Consider the following 17,883-nt stretch of genomic DNA (forward strand, 5'->3'; position numbering starts at 1 on the left):
TCGATTGTAGGGGAGACAGGTGAGAGGCAGGAAGGCCGGACAGCAGGAGGTTACAGTAATCAAGACGGGAGAGAATGAGGGCCTGAGTCTTTAGCAGTCGAGCAACAGAGGAAAGGGCGTATCTTTGTTATATTGCGGAGGAAAAAGCGACAGGTTTTAGAAATGTTTTGAATGTGAGGGGCGAATGTGAGAGAGGAGTCGAGTGTGACCCCTAGGCAGCGTGCTTGGGCTACTGGGTGAATGATTGTAGTTCCAACAGTAATGTGGAAGGAGGTAGTAGGGCCAGGTTTGGGAGGAAGTATGAGGAGCTCTGTTTTAGCCATGTTGAGTTTAAGGCGGCGGAGGGCCATCCAGGATGATATAGCAGAGAGACATTCAGAAACTTTGGTTTGTACAGCAGGTGTAAGGACAGGTGTTGAAAAGTATATTTGTGTGTCGTCGGCATAGAGGTGATAATTAAACCCAAAAGATGTTATTAGGTCACCTAGAGAGAGTGTGTACAGAGAAAAGAGAAGAGGTCCCAGGACAGAGCCCTGGGGTACCCCCACAGAGAGATCAATAGAGGAGGAGGAGGTGTTATCAGGGTAATTTAGTAACAAAGATACAATTACATATATTTAACTAGCGCAAAGTAGCATTACTCAAAGCAATTCTAAAACCGGCTTGTTTATAGTTTATATCTGAACAAACATATCACCCCTACACACGTAGCACTTATCATATGAGATCTGACTCCAAAAGACTGTTCACAGCCCCAAGGTTAAACAAAGAATCTGACCGCTACTCCATCTCTTAGGCTGCCCTCATGGTGGAGGCGCGGGTGCGTGCTACAGTGCACGCCACCACGTGCACTCCTGCAGCCCCAGCGATCTGTGCACTTGGCTGCAGGACAAGAGATTGGGGAGGTGCTGCGGAGGCGTGGCTAACGCGTCACAGACATCCCGAAGCTGGTTCGCCCTCAGTGGCTGAATCAGCTCAGGTGATGCGGTCACGCAACTGCAGTCTGAAAAGACAAACTTGCTTTTCTCACCAAACAGCAGCAGCATCGACGCGCCACATTGCCGCCTGCACTATGCTACCTTCAATAGAGAAGCATAGAAGAGTCCCGAGCGTGTGCACACACGAAAGCACGCGCACGTAGCAACGCCCCATAATTAACCACGGTATATTAATGTGCTCTTTGCCTGTCACCATCACAAGTACATTAATAAGGAGCTGGCACTCAAGACATATCTTGCAAAACACCAAAAACATTGCTAAGATCTGGCACATATGCCACACCTGTGAGCGCGTGACCTGCACACAGGACACGGGTTAATACTCTGCTCGCAAGCGGCCCCACTCTTCACCTACGCAAAGGTCCCTTAAATGAGTAACATCTCCCCTAAATCCGTCCCCATATACCAACTGTCACGAACAGCCCACAAGTGGGCACGCAGATGTGCAATCAGGGTTAATACACGACTACTCTAACCAACTCCCCTTTCTCCTCCGCAAAGGTACCTCCAATTAGTTAATATTAACCCCTTACTCAATTACAATCATATCTATACACTGCCACCACCCAGGATATTTATGCAAACACAAGAGATGTCAAATTAATATTTTCCAGGTCCCTGTTTATATATATATATATATATATATATATCCGCCGGCCCATGGCCCGCCTCCCCCACGGGTCTCATTAGCCAAGAGGTACGCTGACATCACGGACACACCTACTCCACAGACAGTCTCACCCCTGCAGACTCACCATAACACTCTGACACTCTCCCTGCTGAATCACCCCTGCGGACTCAGCCACCAACCTTGGTAAGTTTAACACAGTCCACACTCTCACAAATGATCACATCAGCACTCCCCTTACTGTCTCTCCGATATCCCGCACCCTCAGCTACGTCCCTGCTTACCCCATCAGCAGCCCGCTTACTGTGTCAACCGCTACTGTCATGTCCACCTCCTCTCTTACCCGGCCACGCCACCGCTCACAAATAATTCTTTCCACACCTGCTTACTCTCTGCACCGCTTAGCCTTCCCGCCCGCTCCGCAATGGCCTCCCGCCCGCTCCGCAATGGCCGCCTTCACGGCCAACGGCCACCGCTCACAAATCAATACTTACTCTCCTTCCAGCCCCATTACATATTTCTTGCCCACCTTAATCAAAATTAACAACACAAATAAATACGCGGCCGCTCCACAAATTACACCCTTCACGCATGATTAAATATTCATTTCACACACTGCACCGATACTATGGTAAAATGGCCTCCTTCCTGCAAAACAGTATTCATTGTCCCCTTTACGACAACGCTACTCTGCTAAAATTCCACGAGCCGCACACACATCTTTTATCCATTTACACCCCGGGCAACGCCGGGTCTATCAGCTAGTTTATTATTAAAAAAAAATATATGCACTTTAACACAAAAATCCATTGTAGCAAAATGTGTCTGAAAATGTAAAGACTCTCTCCAGAGCATGCGGCAGTTCATTCGGAATCCAAAGATAGATAGATAAAAACATTTGATATGATTCCCAACCGTGGCTCCGCAGAACCCTGGGGCTACTTGGAACACTCCCAGGGGTTCCGCCTGGCCGCCCGCACTCACTGCTGCCCCGACTCTCCCCCCTCCGCTCTCCTCCTCCTCCCCTCTCCTAGGAGCGCGCGTGCAGTCCTCGCTGCCTCCTGCCTGTGAGCGGAGAGCGGAGGGTGATCTGTGGTGTCGGCTTCTTCTGTAACTTTTCATGTGAGCTACGGGAGGTGGGGGGGGAGGGGGGTGCTGCTTCTTCTGCTCAACGTTGCTCGTGTGACAGACAGACAGACAGACAGACAGACAGACAGAGTGTGTGTGTGTGTGTGTGTGTGTGTGTGTGTGTGTGTGTGTGTGTGTGTGTGTGTGTGTGTGTGTGTGTGTGTGTGTGTGTGTGTGTGTGTCGGGGGGGAGAGTAGTGAGGGTTGAGAGGGGATAGAAGGAGAGGTAGAGGGAGAAAGGAAGTGGAGAAAGGAGGGGAGGGGGAGAGAGAGAGGCAGAGGAGAGAGAAGGAGGGGGAGAGGAGAGAGAAGGAGGGGAGAGGAGAGAGGAAGGAGAGGAGAGGGGGGAGAAGAGAGGGAGAAAGGAAAGAAGAGAGAGGAGAGAGAAAGAGGGGGAGAGGAATGAGGGAGATGAGAGAGAGAGAAGGAAAGTGGAGAAGGGGGGAGAGGAGAGAGAAGGAGTGTGGAGAAGGGGGGAGAGGAGAGAGAAGGAGAGTGGAGAAGGAGGAGAGGAGAGGGAGGGAGGTAGAGGGAGAAAGGAAGAGAGGAGAGGAGAGGGGGAGGAGAGGATGGGGAGGAGAGGGGAAGGGAGAGGAGAGAGGAGAAAGGAAGAGAGAGAGAGAGAGAGAGAGAGGAGAGAGAGAGAGAGAGAGAGAGGAGAGAGAGAGAGAGAGAGAGAGAGAGAGAGTGAGAGAGAGAGAGAGAGAGAGAGAGAGAGAGAGAGAGAGGAAGAGAGAGAGAGAGAGAGAGAGAGAGTGGAGAAGGGGGATAGGAGAGAGGAGAGTGGAGAAGGGGGGAGAGAGAGAGAAAGGAGAGTGGAGAAGGGGGGAGAGGAGAGAGAAGGAGAGTGGAGAAAGGGGGAGAGGAGAGAGAAGGAGAGTGGAGAAGGGGGGAGAGGAGAGAGAAGGAGAGTGGAGAAGGGGGGAGAGGAGAGAGGAGAGGAGAAGGAGGGAGAGGAGGGAGAAGGAGAGTGGAGATGGGGGTGGAGAGAGAAGGAGAGTGGAGATGGGGGGAGAGGAGAGAGAAGGAGAGTGGAGATGGGGGGAGAGGGAGAGAGAGGGAGAGTGGAGAAGGGGGGAGAGGAGAGAGAGGGAGAGTGAGAAGGGGGGACAGGAGAGAGGGAGAGTGGAGAAGGGGGGAGAGGAGAGAGGCTGAGAGAGTGGAGAAGGGGGAGAGGAGAGAGGAAAAGAGGAGAGAGAAGGGGGAGAGGAGAGAAGGGGGAGAGGAGAGAAGGGGGGAGAGGAGAGAAGGGGGGAGGAGAGAAGGGGGAGGGGAGAGGAGAGAAGCGGGGAGGGGAGAGGAGAGAAGGGGGGAGGGGGAGAGGAGAGAAGGGGGAGGGGGAGAAGGGAGGGACAGGAGAGAGGTAGAGGAGAGAGAAGGAGGGAGAAAGGAAGAGGATAGAAGGAGAGAGAAGAGGGGAGAGGAGAGAGGGGGGGAGAGAGATCGATTGATCAGTGTGGGATGATGTGAGATGCAGGGGCGGGGGGGGGGGGTGATGTTTAAACCAAAATCATTACAAAATATATACACATTGTTTATTCAAAAGTATGAGTTAATTATTATGTATTACACCCACTGCTTTGCACGTCTATTTTGTGATTTAACCCTGTCTAACATGTGTCATCCAGATAGGGGTTCCCCGAAATTTTACAAAATACTTAAAGGGTTCCTCCAAACAAAAAAGGTTGGGAATCACTGATGTAGAAGATGACCTAGGCGCACAAGAAGAAAGAAAGAAGTGCAGGGGGGGACACATATAGTATGTCTGTGCTATTGAAACGTGAGAGCTAGAAACTGCACTTTCACATAGATGAAGATATTAGAACATTCATCCAATAGTATGGATCAGGAACACTTTGGAGAGTTGTACTCTGGAAGATCTTTATAACCCCAAAGGGTTAATCCTGGGTCTTTAAATACTGGAACTACTAATTGTCCCAGTCTCAATAAATCCTCCAGAAGGAATTAAATAATGAATAAAATGGATTGTAGGATACTATTCATTAAAAAAAAAAAAAAAAACTAAAATAGGTACAGCTCAACCCCATTATAGCACGATCCGCTATAACGCGGATCCGCCTATAACGCGGTGTAAGCGTGGACCCCGAATATGTAATTTAAAAATATATTATTTTTGCACACAACACACACACACACACACACACACACACACACACACACACGGGATCGTGGTGAGGCTGCTGGAGCCCTACTCCTGCCTTCTGCTGGAGCCCCACTCCTGCCTTCTGCTGGAGCCCCACTCCTGCCTTCTGCTGGAGCCCCACTCCTGCCTTCTCCCTCTACCCAAAATGCCTGGGGATCATGGTGGGGCTGCTGGGGCACCGTGGTGTGGCTGCTGGGGGGATGGTGGTGGGGATCGGGCTGCTGGGGCAAGTGCTGGGGCTGCCGGAGCCTCACTCCTGCCTACTCCTTCCAATCGGGTGCGCGGCGGCCATTTTTTTCCAATTAGCGCGACCCCGGTCAGATCAGCTAGCCCCCGAGGACCACGTTATAATGGGGTTCAGCTGTATAGAAAACTCATAAACATGGAGACTAAAAACGGAGTAAGCAAGATGTGACAGACAAATAACCCCCGAAGAAGCCGCACACTTACACGTCGTGGGGCTCGTGGTCAGTGTATCCTCCGCTCTCAATGTGCAGTCGCACTCTTCCGCGTCCCGTGGGTCTCGCGAGATTTTCCCTCTGCTCTGTTTAGAGATCACCTTCGTCTCTGTTGCAAGTCAGTATCCGTCTGAATCACTTCCTTGCTGCTCCAATGACGTCACCCTACGCATTTCACCATGGCGGCTTCTTCAGGGGTTAATCCATTCGGTCACATCTTGCTTACTCCGTTTTTAGTCTCACTGTATGAGAGTTTTCTCGTTCATCTCTCTGTCACGAATGCAAATATCAAAATTTTATACTTCAGCATCACTGTCAAGTCCATGATTCTATATTTCATATCTTTTGGATGATATGGGATAGTCACACCCCCCTGGCACGCCATAAACCTCTTTCAGAGAATGCTTTGAAAAAACTTTTGGTTAGGTTAGAGGCCCTGTATCTGGCAGAACATATGTCCTTATCTCTAGACCACATCAGTTTAGCACTAGGGCTGGCTAAGGTGTTAACATGCCATAAAGCCTCACATTGTACTTATCAAATCCAACTTCAATTGAGTTCCCTTTGAAATCCAACCCAAAACATCGCACCTTTAAACCCAAATGGTGGCCCATTAACCCCTGAAGCACCAGATGGATTAAAATACCCAATATCTCATGATATCATGACACGATCCATGAATAACAGTTCAAACTAATAGAGCAACAACATTAATGAAAAGAGCAGCAGCAATCTGTAAGCATGCCAGTCTGGGATCAACGGAGATAAGCTCTTCCTGGTCACATGAGAAATAGCTGAGAGAATGAGAGTCAGGCTACGTCCCCTCTGCAGTCGGAGGTGTGCACGGCCGCGTGCGCACCTCTCACCAGCCCATTCCTCCCTATCAGTCCCCAGTGCCTCCTCGCTCCCTGGCTCACTGCATACTGTGACACGTCAGCCGGCAGGGGATACAACGGGATTGTGGCCCCTTGCGGCGATGCGTCACGTGGTGCATCAGGGAGTCAGAGGCAATCATCAAATCACCAGGAAGCTGCAGGAGGAGATAGACAGGGGGGACTATGGGGAGGGAGGGGTGAGCTGGACAAGAGTGTCCTCTGCTTGTCATCTCATCCCCAGTGTCTGTGCCCCAAGTGCCACTGACACAAGCAATGGGTATGTGTTTGAGAATTGGGGGGGGGGTTACTTTTGAACAAGGAGGTGAACAAACTCTTTAGATTTATTTTTTTAAGTGGATGTGTAGAATTGTCATGTGTAGTCCTCTGTGATATGTGAACACTGCACCCGTGGCTGACTTGTTAGTATAGGTTTGCCAATGAAAAGGGGAGATCGCCAGCAGGCTGGCATGAACAGGGGTGGGGGTGGACACACACACACACACACACACACAATCTCCTTTTCAGCATCTCCTCGAACCAATGGCAGCCTATCAAGTTCATAGCCGCGCCCAACCGCCCCATTTAGCCACGCTCCCGGTCGCTGCAGAAAGCTGCCAACGGACCGCAGATCGCGGTGAACTGCCAGGACGCCAGGCGCACGCTGCGGGACCATAGCCTCATGCTTAGAAACAAACAGGCAATACTAAAGAAAGCCGCAAAAAGCAACATATACAAGTTACTATATGCAATGGATTCTGAAATAAGAGGCCTGAAACATTTCATGGAGCCTGCCAGGCCCGAAACATTCCTTTTCAATATATAGGAGATAAATAATATTCCGAGAAATGTACTTAAAAAGAAGATATTAAATGTAGATTTTCTGATATTAAATGTAGATTTCCTGCGACAATCTTTTTTTATATGTATTTTTTTTTTTTTAATTATCTTCAATGGCAAGTCCTACTTCGTGAACTGTATAGGAGTTACAAGAGTGGAGGTAAATATTTAATAGTTTTACAAATGTAAACATAAAGTAGACTTAATTTATTCCAATATTAACACACTGCAGTTGAGCTATAAAGACGACTTGTTTGTAACACACTTTTGATCCAACACCATCACTTAAAGCAGGAAATGTAACAACTGAGGGAAACATACATATATACATACATACAGGCATACCCCGCATTAACGTACACAATGGGACCGGAGCATGTATGTAAAGTGAAAATGTACTTAAAGTGAAGCACTACCTTTTCCCCACTTATCGCTGCATGTACTGTACTGTAATCGTCATATACGTGCATAACTGATGTAAATAACGCATCTGTAACAGGCTCTATAGTCTCCCCGCTTGCGCACAGCTTCAGTACTGGTAGGGAGCCGGTATTGCTGTTCAGGACGTGCTGACTGGCGTTTGCCTATTGAGCGAGATGTACTTACTCGCGAGTGTACTTAAAGTGAGTGTACTTAAACTGGGGTATGCCTGTATACTGTTTGTGCTTTTTGGAGTTGTGCCAACTTCACATTGAAAAAAAAATATATATATATATATATATATATATCTTTTTTTTTTTCAATGTGAAGTTGGCACAACTCCAAAAAGCACAAACAGTTGAAGGTGAGTGCACGGGTCATAAAAAATATATATATATATATATAGAAAGACATACTTCACCCACAAACAGAATGCCATGGGAAGACTCAGCACTTCGGGATAAATGTTCAAAAGCAAATTGTGTATTAGATAGTCCATTTCAGTACAACTATGAGACCTTCATCAGGGGTGGGGTGGGGTCCGGGGGTGTATATATTTTTTTTTTACACCGTTCGGACTGCATTCATTGGTTTGATGTTTTCAGTCAGATGCACAGCTTCTCATCAAATCAATGAGGCATCCTACTGGTTAGGTTACCAAATGTCTCATACTGTCTGGTTTGGAGAGTAGAAAGTGGGTCAGAAATGGCTGTAGACAGCATAAGCTTATAAAAATCCCTGAAAGTAGGTTATAGGAAAGTGTTTGGGTGTCATTTACTAATTTTACTGTATATAACAATAGTATGGATAGTATAGTAAATCAGAACTTGTATGGCTAAAGCAAGAGGTCAACCCATAAGCTTGAGCATTCAGGACTAATACACTAAACGCAGTGCCACAACTCCTCCTGCTTCTGTAACAAACACTAAACAGCGGCGGAAAGTGGGTGACGGAGTGCTTCACATAAAAATGATAAAAGCCATTAGATAGCTATTGCTCTCTTGCTTTATGGATTTAGTATGAGTACTGTATGTACAACTGAACTTTTCAGCTTAAAGTGTTGCAGAGTTGGAAGCAGAGAACGTACCTGTCCTTCCAGCATGTCTCTCTGCAGACCTGGCCGCTCCTGCTCAGAGCTGTTGGTCCTTTTAATGGAGAGACTGTGCGATTTGCGTTTCTGCTTTGTCTGGCGTGCAGCTGCCCAGCTTCCACTTTCAGTGGGCATCACTCCTCCGAGATGTGTCCCCCAACAGGATTAATACAAACTAGGATAAAAGAAATATTAAGTAAAACAAAAAGCATGTGTTACACGACGTTAGACACAAATACATTTCTAAAAGCTCTACCAACGTCAAGAAGTCCATTTAAAATACTGTACACAATAACCAAGCCAGGTATGCGTGCCCAACAAAGCCACACTTCGTGTCCCCAAAGTCGCAGGAAGAAAGCAAAGCGCTGCGGTTGCCTGTGGGAGATTTGACCTGTCGTATGGAGACCCCCCTCAGATAATTTCTCCTGCCGGGGGAAGCCATGGCATTCAGACAATGAGTTCCCAGGGAGGGAAAACCAAAAGGGCTGGATACATCTCCTTCAGCTCCCTCTTTATACAGAGAAGAGTGTAAAGAATGAAATAAAAATAAAGTGGTCTTTCCTTTGGCCCATCCAACAAATGATTCTCAATACTGTTGGTTACTCCTGTGTGTTAGAGTTCAGCTCTCAAGGTTTCTAGGTTGCTGCAGAGTGAAATAAAATGGCACACCCTCAGACCAAAGTGTACTGTTTAAGGGGTACACCTGGGCGATTGATGCCTTTTTTTTACCCTTATCTAACACATCTTTAAATCATATTTTAAAGTTAATATGTAAAAATGGTGAGCTGATACCTGGGAGGGGTTTGATTTCCTCTAGCCGCATTCTTTGGTCTAATGTCACAGTTTCCAGCAAGTGCTTGCACAGCCAGAACTTCCCCTCCCTCTTCTCAGCTTTACTGGCTCTCTGATATGGGTGGGATACGGGCAAAGAAAATCACTTGATTGACAAAAACTTCCCCATCCAGAAGCCTCTAAAAATTAATATGGTAATTACTTTACTTAATAAATGAAATCAGACAGATTTATGCTGTTATTTACAAACGGTTGTTTTCTGTGCAGCAAAGTGGGATTGCACCTATATAGGGCATTGGAGGTCAAAGGCTCAATGCTTCTGTGAACTCCCAAAAAGAAGCCAACTGGAAGAGTGAATGAAATGTGTGTTATATTTCAGCATGTTCATCTTAGTATAGATTCTACAGAATACCACTTACTGGTGAAAGAAGGGAAGTGTTTAACGTCCAAAAAAAAAAAAAGTGTTTGCTACTTTAAAGGAGGCACACTTGTTGTATTTGATTAAATTAGCCAATTACTTTTAGTTTACAAAATGCTTTTATTTTTGGGGAATTTAGAGGGATCGCCCTTTCAACCCTTTGGGTACCCATGACATAACTACCACGTCATAATGTCGGACATATCAAGGGCCCCCATGACATACAGTAGTAGCTACGTTATGGTCTTGTGATATAAATGCAAGAGAAACTATTAGTAGTGAAGAGAAAAGTTGTTTATTGATCCACATATCACCTGGTAACCCTACGTTTCTGTCCTCATGGTTAGCCCAGGAAAGTGCACAAGTGCTTTCCCCCTTCCCCCTCCCCCCCCCCCAAGCTGGGTGGGCCCACAAACACACGCCCACAAACACACACCGCAGCGGTTGCAGAGGCCCCACACTCTTCCCCCAAAGCATTTAAATTGTCTTCTGCGACACGTCGTCATGAAATATAACGCCACGTGACCCTGCGGCGTCATTTGAAGCCGAGAGCCGGAGACAAGGTAAAGGGGGGAAAGGGGGGCGAGCAGGGAGAGAAGCAGGCAGTGGGGCGCAGCAGGGAGACATTGCGCACCCCTGATGTAGGGTGCAGTGCATGCAGAGGAGCTGCATTGATGGCAGAGCCGGCAGTCACTACTCTGGTTCTCAAAGTAGCCAGTCTCCCCGAACTTGTCACTTGTATTTTTACACACCATGTGCATACATTTCCCTTGAGACACATAATTTTACAATAGTGCGTATTTAGTTTTCGTGCCTTCAGAAAATATATTTTACAGTGAGAAATTAGCTGGGGTGTTTTTTTGTATTCCTTTCCTCTCAACTCCACCCAAAACTATGTATTGTTCAGAAGGGTGTTAAACTCAGAGCTCCATTTCCTGCTTCATTTCTGAGCCAGAACCAGTCAGCAAAAGTGTAGCAAACAACTGCAGCTTTGCATGCAGAACTGATTTTAGTGTGTAAGGGTTTGTCACAACATCACGTTCCCAAACAGCCCCAGTTCCAGGTCTTCAATTTTTGTCTTTTCATATAAAATGGCATAATTAATGTTTTTCTAATGACATTATGTTCAGAGCCATTTTGATGAAGGATTTAATGCAAGCATTTAAAGATTCGAACCACTATTCTCTATACTGTGAAGCCATCTTCCCCCTGCTATACAATAGTGCCGTTTCATGAATTGGATTTAAATGTAACCCAGCCTGCAGCGTGCTGCATGGCATTTGGAATTGGAGCCTCTCTTTGCTATGCAGCTAAGGAAATCTAATCACAATCTTTTATTTGGTCATTTTTTTAATTAATTAGAATGCGTTTAACAGCTTTGAAAATATAAAACTAAAAAGCCTAAGGCTACGGCCCCGGTATTTACTGCTGCGCGTGCGCCTGGTGGCACGTGAACAAATAAAAGCCGCGATCGGCGGTGTGCAGGGGACCGGTGGGATGCGCAGGGGGGGCCGTGACCGGGCATATCTGCTTTGCCTACCGGCCGACCACGTGATGGCGGCACGGGAAGACAGAATTCTGGTCTTCCCTGCCAGCGTACGCGTTTTGCGGGCCCCCACACACACGGCCACTGGGGCCTGCCCTGTAGCGCGCGCTGCAGCGGCCACTGGGGACCTGGCCCAACTGAAAAAAAGCACATTACTAACTGTCTTACAGTGCAGAGGATTTATTCATTCGTTTTCCGGTTTCCGTAGAATTAGGTGTAGAAAAAAAATGTTAACTTTAGGCGCCAGCTACAATTTTTAGGGGCCAACTGTGGAGGGGGGGGCAATTGTTTGGGTCTCACACCCCTCAACGTTAGCTCCCTTTAGCTAAATGCTCGAACCCCCTGGTGTGTGTCAGAGTGTGTGTTAGAGTGTCAGACGCACACACACATCCCACACTCCTCCCTGTCTCTCTGCTATATCATCCTGGATGGCCCTTCGCCGCCTTAAATTCAACATGGCAAAAACAGAGCTCCTCATACTTCCTCCCAAATATGGCCCAACTACCTCCTTCCACATTACTGTTGCAAGTACGTTCATTCACCCAGTAGCCCAAGCACGCTGCTTAGGGGGTCACACTGGACTCCTCTCTCACATTCAAAACGTTTCTAAAACCTGTCGCTTTTTCCTCCGCAATATAACAAAGATACGCCCTTTCCTCTGTTGCTCGACTGCTAAAACTCTGACTCAGGATCTCATTCTCTCCCGTCTTGATTACTGTAACCTCCTGCTGTCCGGCCTTCCTGCCTCTCACCTGTCTCCCCTACAATCTATCCTAAACGCTGCTGCCAGAATCGCTCTGCTCTTTCCTAAATCTGTCTCCGCGTCTCCCCTCCTGAAATCCCTCTCCTGGCTTCCGATCAAATCCCGCATCTCACACTCTATTCTCCTCCTCACTTTTAAAGCTTTACACTCTTCTGCCCCTCCTTACATCTCAGCCCTAATTTCTCGTTATGCACCATCCCGACTCTTGCGTTCTTCTCAAGGATGTCGTCTTTCTACCCCCTTTGTATCTAAAGCCCTCTCCCGCCTTAAACCTTTTTCACTGACTGCCCCGCACCTCTGGAATGCCCTTCCCCTCAATACCCGACTAGCACTCTATCCACCTTTAAGACCCACTTGCTTAAACAAACATATGAATAGCACTGTGGATAATACATTAAGCTTGGCCCCCTGCAGACGCACTTACCAGAACTCCCTCCTACTGTCTCTGTACGTTCTCCCTACATACCAATTAGATTGTAAGCTCCTCGGAGCAGGGACTCCTCTTCCTTAATGTTACTTTTATGTCTAAAGCACTTATTCCCATGATCTGTTATTTATATTATCTGTTATTTATTTGATCACCACGTGTATTACTACTGTGAAGCGCTATGTACATTAATGGTGCTATATAAATAAAGACATACAACACAATCACTATTAGAACATAAAATGCAGGTTTCTTTTTCTTTACAACATACATTATAAAACACACACACACACACACACACACACACACACACACAGTCCCTAGCCGTACCCATCTCAAAGGAAAGGTCCCACCCAGCGATGAAACGTTGATCTGTACGTTAATAAATTACCTCCATTCAGATTGTGTTTGCCGACATACATACTGCACATACTGCACATACCCCTATAACACTTCTACAGATGTACACTGGCGACACACTTTATTCGAGCTCGGCTAGTCCCACGAATTCGGGTATACCCGGGTGTATTGAGGTTTGTGACTGTTTTCTGCCCGAGTGCATTGGGTTATTTTCCAGGCAGGGATTGAAGCATTTTATTCCCGCTGGCTGCAATACTGCACAGTATAATGCACCGACACACTTTATTCGAGCAAATACCCGGTATGTACCTGGCAGATACCTGGAATGCGCCGCTCCTCACCTCTGACAAGCCCCGTTGCATTTGCCTTCCCAGCCTGGGTTCATGCCTGGCTGATGGGCGGCTGATCTGTTAAATGATAATGATTAGGATTTAATAGGCTGCAATGCTTCGCGTGTCTACCAGATGGCATAAATTCATGAATTGTAATGCAGTATATATATATGTAGTGTGCAGTATTGCAGCCAACGGGAATAAAATGCTTCAATCCCTGCCGGAAAATAACTCAATGCACTCGGGCAGAAAACAGTCACAAACCTCAATACACCCGGGTATACCCGAATTCGTGGGACTAGCCGAGCTCGAATAAAGTGTGTCGCCAGTGTATATATATATACTGCATTACAATTCATGAATTTATGCCATCTGGTAGACACGCGAAGCATTGCAGCCTATTAAATCCTAATCATTATCATTTAACAGATCAGCCGCCCGTCAGCCAGGCATGAACCCAGGCTGGGAAGGCAAACGCAACGGGGCTTGTCAGAGGTGAGGAGCGGCGCATTCCAGGTATCTGCCAGGTACATACTGGGTATTTGCTCGAATAAAGTGTGTCGGTGCAGTAGCAGGCATTACCACTGTGTTAAATATCAGGGCAGCATTAACGCATCATGTTAATGGATGTGATAACGACTGCTGCATCTGTACAGTCTAAAAGCAAATCATAAACAAATAAATCAATTAGCCTACCAGTTATGTCAGACCAAATTATAAAAAAAAGTTTGTCTCTAACCTAGTTTTTGATCTCTCAAAACATTTCCCTAGAAATTAAACACACCTTAAATAAATTATGGTGTGTGAAAATGTGGCAAAAACTCTCCACCGTATAGCATACAGCAAATGTAAAGATCACTTGTGAGCACACTCACAGGTCTCAGACAACCCTGCTCTTCCTCATTATCTCCTAGCATACAGTGTGTCCACTGAAGCCAGGGATTCTGGGAAATTACATGCAAATGAGCACGGAGTGTCATCTTTTGCTTCAAATCCATTTTGACATGGAGCCTTATAAGCTTATGCTTGCCGCGTTACACAGCATCTCAGCACAGCCTGGATTAAAGAATTTACAACTTTCAGTTATACAATTTACTTTACGAGCATATACAGAATTTAATAATAAAAAACAATCAAGCTGTGTCATGGTCCGGAAATGACAGGATTATATCCAGACCAGGTTTTCTAGACTTCTGTCAGGAATGACTGTCAGGTTCTGGACTCGTTCAGATCTTCCTGATCCTGGTTTTCCTATGGCCGTTGTTCATTTGTTTCTGAGCCCTGCAGGCAGGTGTAGGGGTGTGGTTACTAGTTATTTAAATCTGCAGCTGTACTGAGAATACAAACAGACCAGAAGTTGTTCTTAAGGCAAACATACCGGTCTTTGCTCCCAGGTCTTTGGCAAGATCTGCAACAATCCTGCTTCCACTTAGGTTCTGCTGCTACTCTGGTTTTTACTCCACCTGGCTAAGTTCCTTTTGTACTTGTGTAGCACTGGTGCCCCCTTACCTCCGGTCTGTTGCGGGGACCCCTGCGGTATGTCAGGTAGTTGCGGGGGCGAGCGCGTCGCCGGGGGCCGCCATCTTTATGTCCGCGCATGTGCGGAGGCTTGCGCATGCGCAGACGCATTGCGGCGGCAATTACTGAAAGGGAGGCAGGACCCAGATGGCTCTCCATAGTGCAGGGACACCTAGAAGGCGCGCATGCGCAGTTAGGGCGATGCGGTGGCCATTACATGCATGCGCAGGGAAACTTGCGCATGCGCAGAACACATCGCGCACACGGCCCCAGCCCCAATGATAAAGAGGGACATGGAGGACAACAGCCTCCAGAATGCTTAGTGGCAGGTAGGCCACCTGACGCCCGGGAGCCAATAGGGCTGCAGGATCCCCTGCAAGGGAAGGATATGTTGGCGCGCTCAGAGAGAGGAAGTTAGTTGGTGCTGGGATAAGGTAGGGGGAGGTAGTGTGTGTAGGGAGCAAGTGCCTCCTACACTAGGCCAGGTTACCCCCCTAGGCCCAACTCACCTTCAGTTTGTGCTGCTGTAGGGATGGCCCTTTAGGTAGGGACCCTGCCCTTAGCAGAGTGTAAGATTAGGGACACAGCTGCCGTGCTGCAAGACCCTGATAAGTGTGGTCTAGGACCAGACTACCTCACTGCAGATAGAGACTGTGCGGTGAGATCGCTTAGAAGGAGACAATCCCCCATGAGGACACCATCGCTGAGGCTTCTGCGTTGGACACAGATCGATCTCCTGGTTGTTCTGCTATACCCGGGTGCAGGAGCACTGGGCAGGTACCATCAAATCACCAAGTGCACCACCTATACATCTCATCTTAGTGGGCAGCGCTGTTCCACACTTGGGTGGGTTTGTGGGACTATTGGTGACTTTTGGGAAGTGAAGAGTGGGGTTAAGGCCCTGCGAGGCGGAGGATAGTTGTGCCTATTAGTGTTGCAGAGGAACACTGTTGTATTGTGCTGTATATATATATATATATATATATATATATATATATATATATATATATATATATATATATATATATATATATATATATATATATATATATATATATATATATATATATATATATATATATATATATATATCGCAGATAGAGTGCATGTGAGGGGAATCTATATGTATTACCAGGTGTGCGGTGCTTTACCTGTCAGGTTCACAGGAGGCCTGAACCTCTGCCAGTGAGAGCCTGGGGTGTATCCTCTGGAACGATAGTCATATAAACACAGCGCCTCCACCTGTGTAGGATTCTAAGGGTATACTGACCCCTGACACAGGACCCACATAGAATAACCAATACACACCAATATATATATATATATATAGTGGTTGACAAATCACCAAAAAATCTACTCGCCACACAAAAAAATCTACTCGCCACCTAGTACCAAACGTGTGCTGTTGGGCCAATATTTACTCGCCCGAGGGTTAAATCCACTATATATATATATATATATATATATATATATATAGACACACACACACACACACACACACACACACACACACACACACACACACACACACACACACACACACACACACACACACACACACACACACACACACACACTGGTGTGTATTGGTTATTCTATGTGGGTCCTGTGTCAGGGGTCAGTATACCCTTAGAATCCTACACAGGTGGAGGCGCTGTGTTTATATGACTATCGGTCCAGAGGATACACCCCAGGCTCTCACTGGCAGAGGTTCAGGCCTCCTGTGAACCTGACAGGTAAAGCACCGCACACCTGGTAATACATATAGATTCCCCTCACATGCACTCTATCTGCGATTGAGGGGGGGGGGGGGGGCACAAAGTGTGTTACGCTTGTATCTAGAGTGGTAGGAAGTAATTCAGGGGAGTGTTTATCTAGTCACAAGGGCAGTGATCAAATATTATATTTTGGAACCTGTAGTGAGACCTGGTAGAATCTGGTAGACCCAGGTCTCCCAGTCCTCTTGTCTACTTAACCTTGCACTGGCTCAGTCCAGCTTCTGTATTGATCCTACTACAGTCAAGGTTCTGTACGGGTCTCGATTCTGTTCCGGTCCTTTGACTTCTGCCTATAATGGTCTGGGTTTGCCTTAATCTTGCTCTAGTCCTGTGGCTTACCCGTTCTGGTCTCCCTACCGACACTTGGTACTCAGTGTTTGGATCTTTTTTCGACGGCCTGCTTACGCTCTGGTTACACCTGAAAGTAGTTTCAACCAAAGACACATCGGTTTACCCTCAGAACAGGAGAGGCACTTTCTGTAAAAGCAAAGCTGCAGTAGTAGTGATGCTGTCAAATCCAACATGAACCTCGTATCCCCGGGGATAATTCCCTGGCAGGGCATAACCGAGATAGCACGTCATCTTAGTCTGCAAGTGACCAGAATTGGCAGAGGATTCGCTGCTATGTTACAGCCAGCAAAAGCATGTTTTACAGCTTTTCATCACTTGGCCTATGCTTCTAATGAACCAAGACCATTTGAACAATTTTAGCATTAGAGAGATTATGCCTCAAAATCGATTACAATTATTATATGGACTCTGTCCAACTAAATGGTTGGCTGTATACTTTCCTTAAATTGGCCTGTGTAACCCATGTAAAACTGTTTTTACACATAACAGCAAGAAAGACAATATATTTAATAGCAGAACAAGAGTCGCACTGAACCTGTATCAAATCACAGTCTGTGCTCTGTTGAATAGCCTCATATCATTCTTCAATCCGGTAAAACAGACCACTATCTTCTCCCAATAATTTTTTTCGGGAGGCTTTCTTTTTTTTCTTTTTTCTAAACCTGCCTGGTAAATTAATCATGAGCATTGTATTGATTCAGATCTTATTCTTGAACAAAAATGCCTACGTTCGCAAGGAAAGTGTATGGCAGAATTATATGTACAGAATTAAGCCAATCCCCATAGCATAAAACCTGATTTGGGCATCTGAGACTTGGGTAAATAAGGCCTGAAACTAGCTAAACAGGTATTGCATAAAACACGTTTGGTTCACAGGTTAGTGTATTACATTCTGAGCAATTACTTCACCTTTACCCATTTTATGCGCCAGGATTTGACTTATTCAACAAGCATAACAATATCTCAATTGATCCATCCTATCAAAATATCAATGCATTTTT

General features: G+C 46.5%; 1 protein-coding gene across 6 annotated transcripts in view; it reads right to left on the bottom strand.

Annotated features, from left to right (window-relative positions):
* The window catches only part of WDR37 (WD repeat domain 37), a 144,425-nt gene that overhangs the window by 110,087 nt on the left and 16,455 nt on the right, over nucleotides 1-17,883 (bottom strand). For 5 of the 6 annotated variants that reach the window (XM_075587788.1, XM_075587784.1, XM_075587783.1 and 2 more), the window contains exon 2: nucleotides 8,595-8,772. In XM_075587788.1, coding sequence (XP_075443903.1) covers nucleotides 8,595-8,732 — 138 coding nt within the window. In that variant the 5' untranslated portion in view covers nucleotides 8,733-8,772. Of the gene's footprint in view, nucleotides 1-8,594; nucleotides 8,773-9,389; nucleotides 9,511-17,883 lie in introns of those variants that run through there. The other variant, XM_075587786.1, reaches the window with a different exon arrangement.

The sequence above is a fragment of the Ascaphus truei genome, chromosome 2 (assembly GCF_040206685.1).
Source record: "Ascaphus truei isolate aAscTru1 chromosome 2, aAscTru1.hap1, whole genome shotgun sequence".
Classification (NCBI taxonomy): Eukaryota; Metazoa; Chordata; class Amphibia; order Anura; family Ascaphidae; genus Ascaphus; species Ascaphus truei.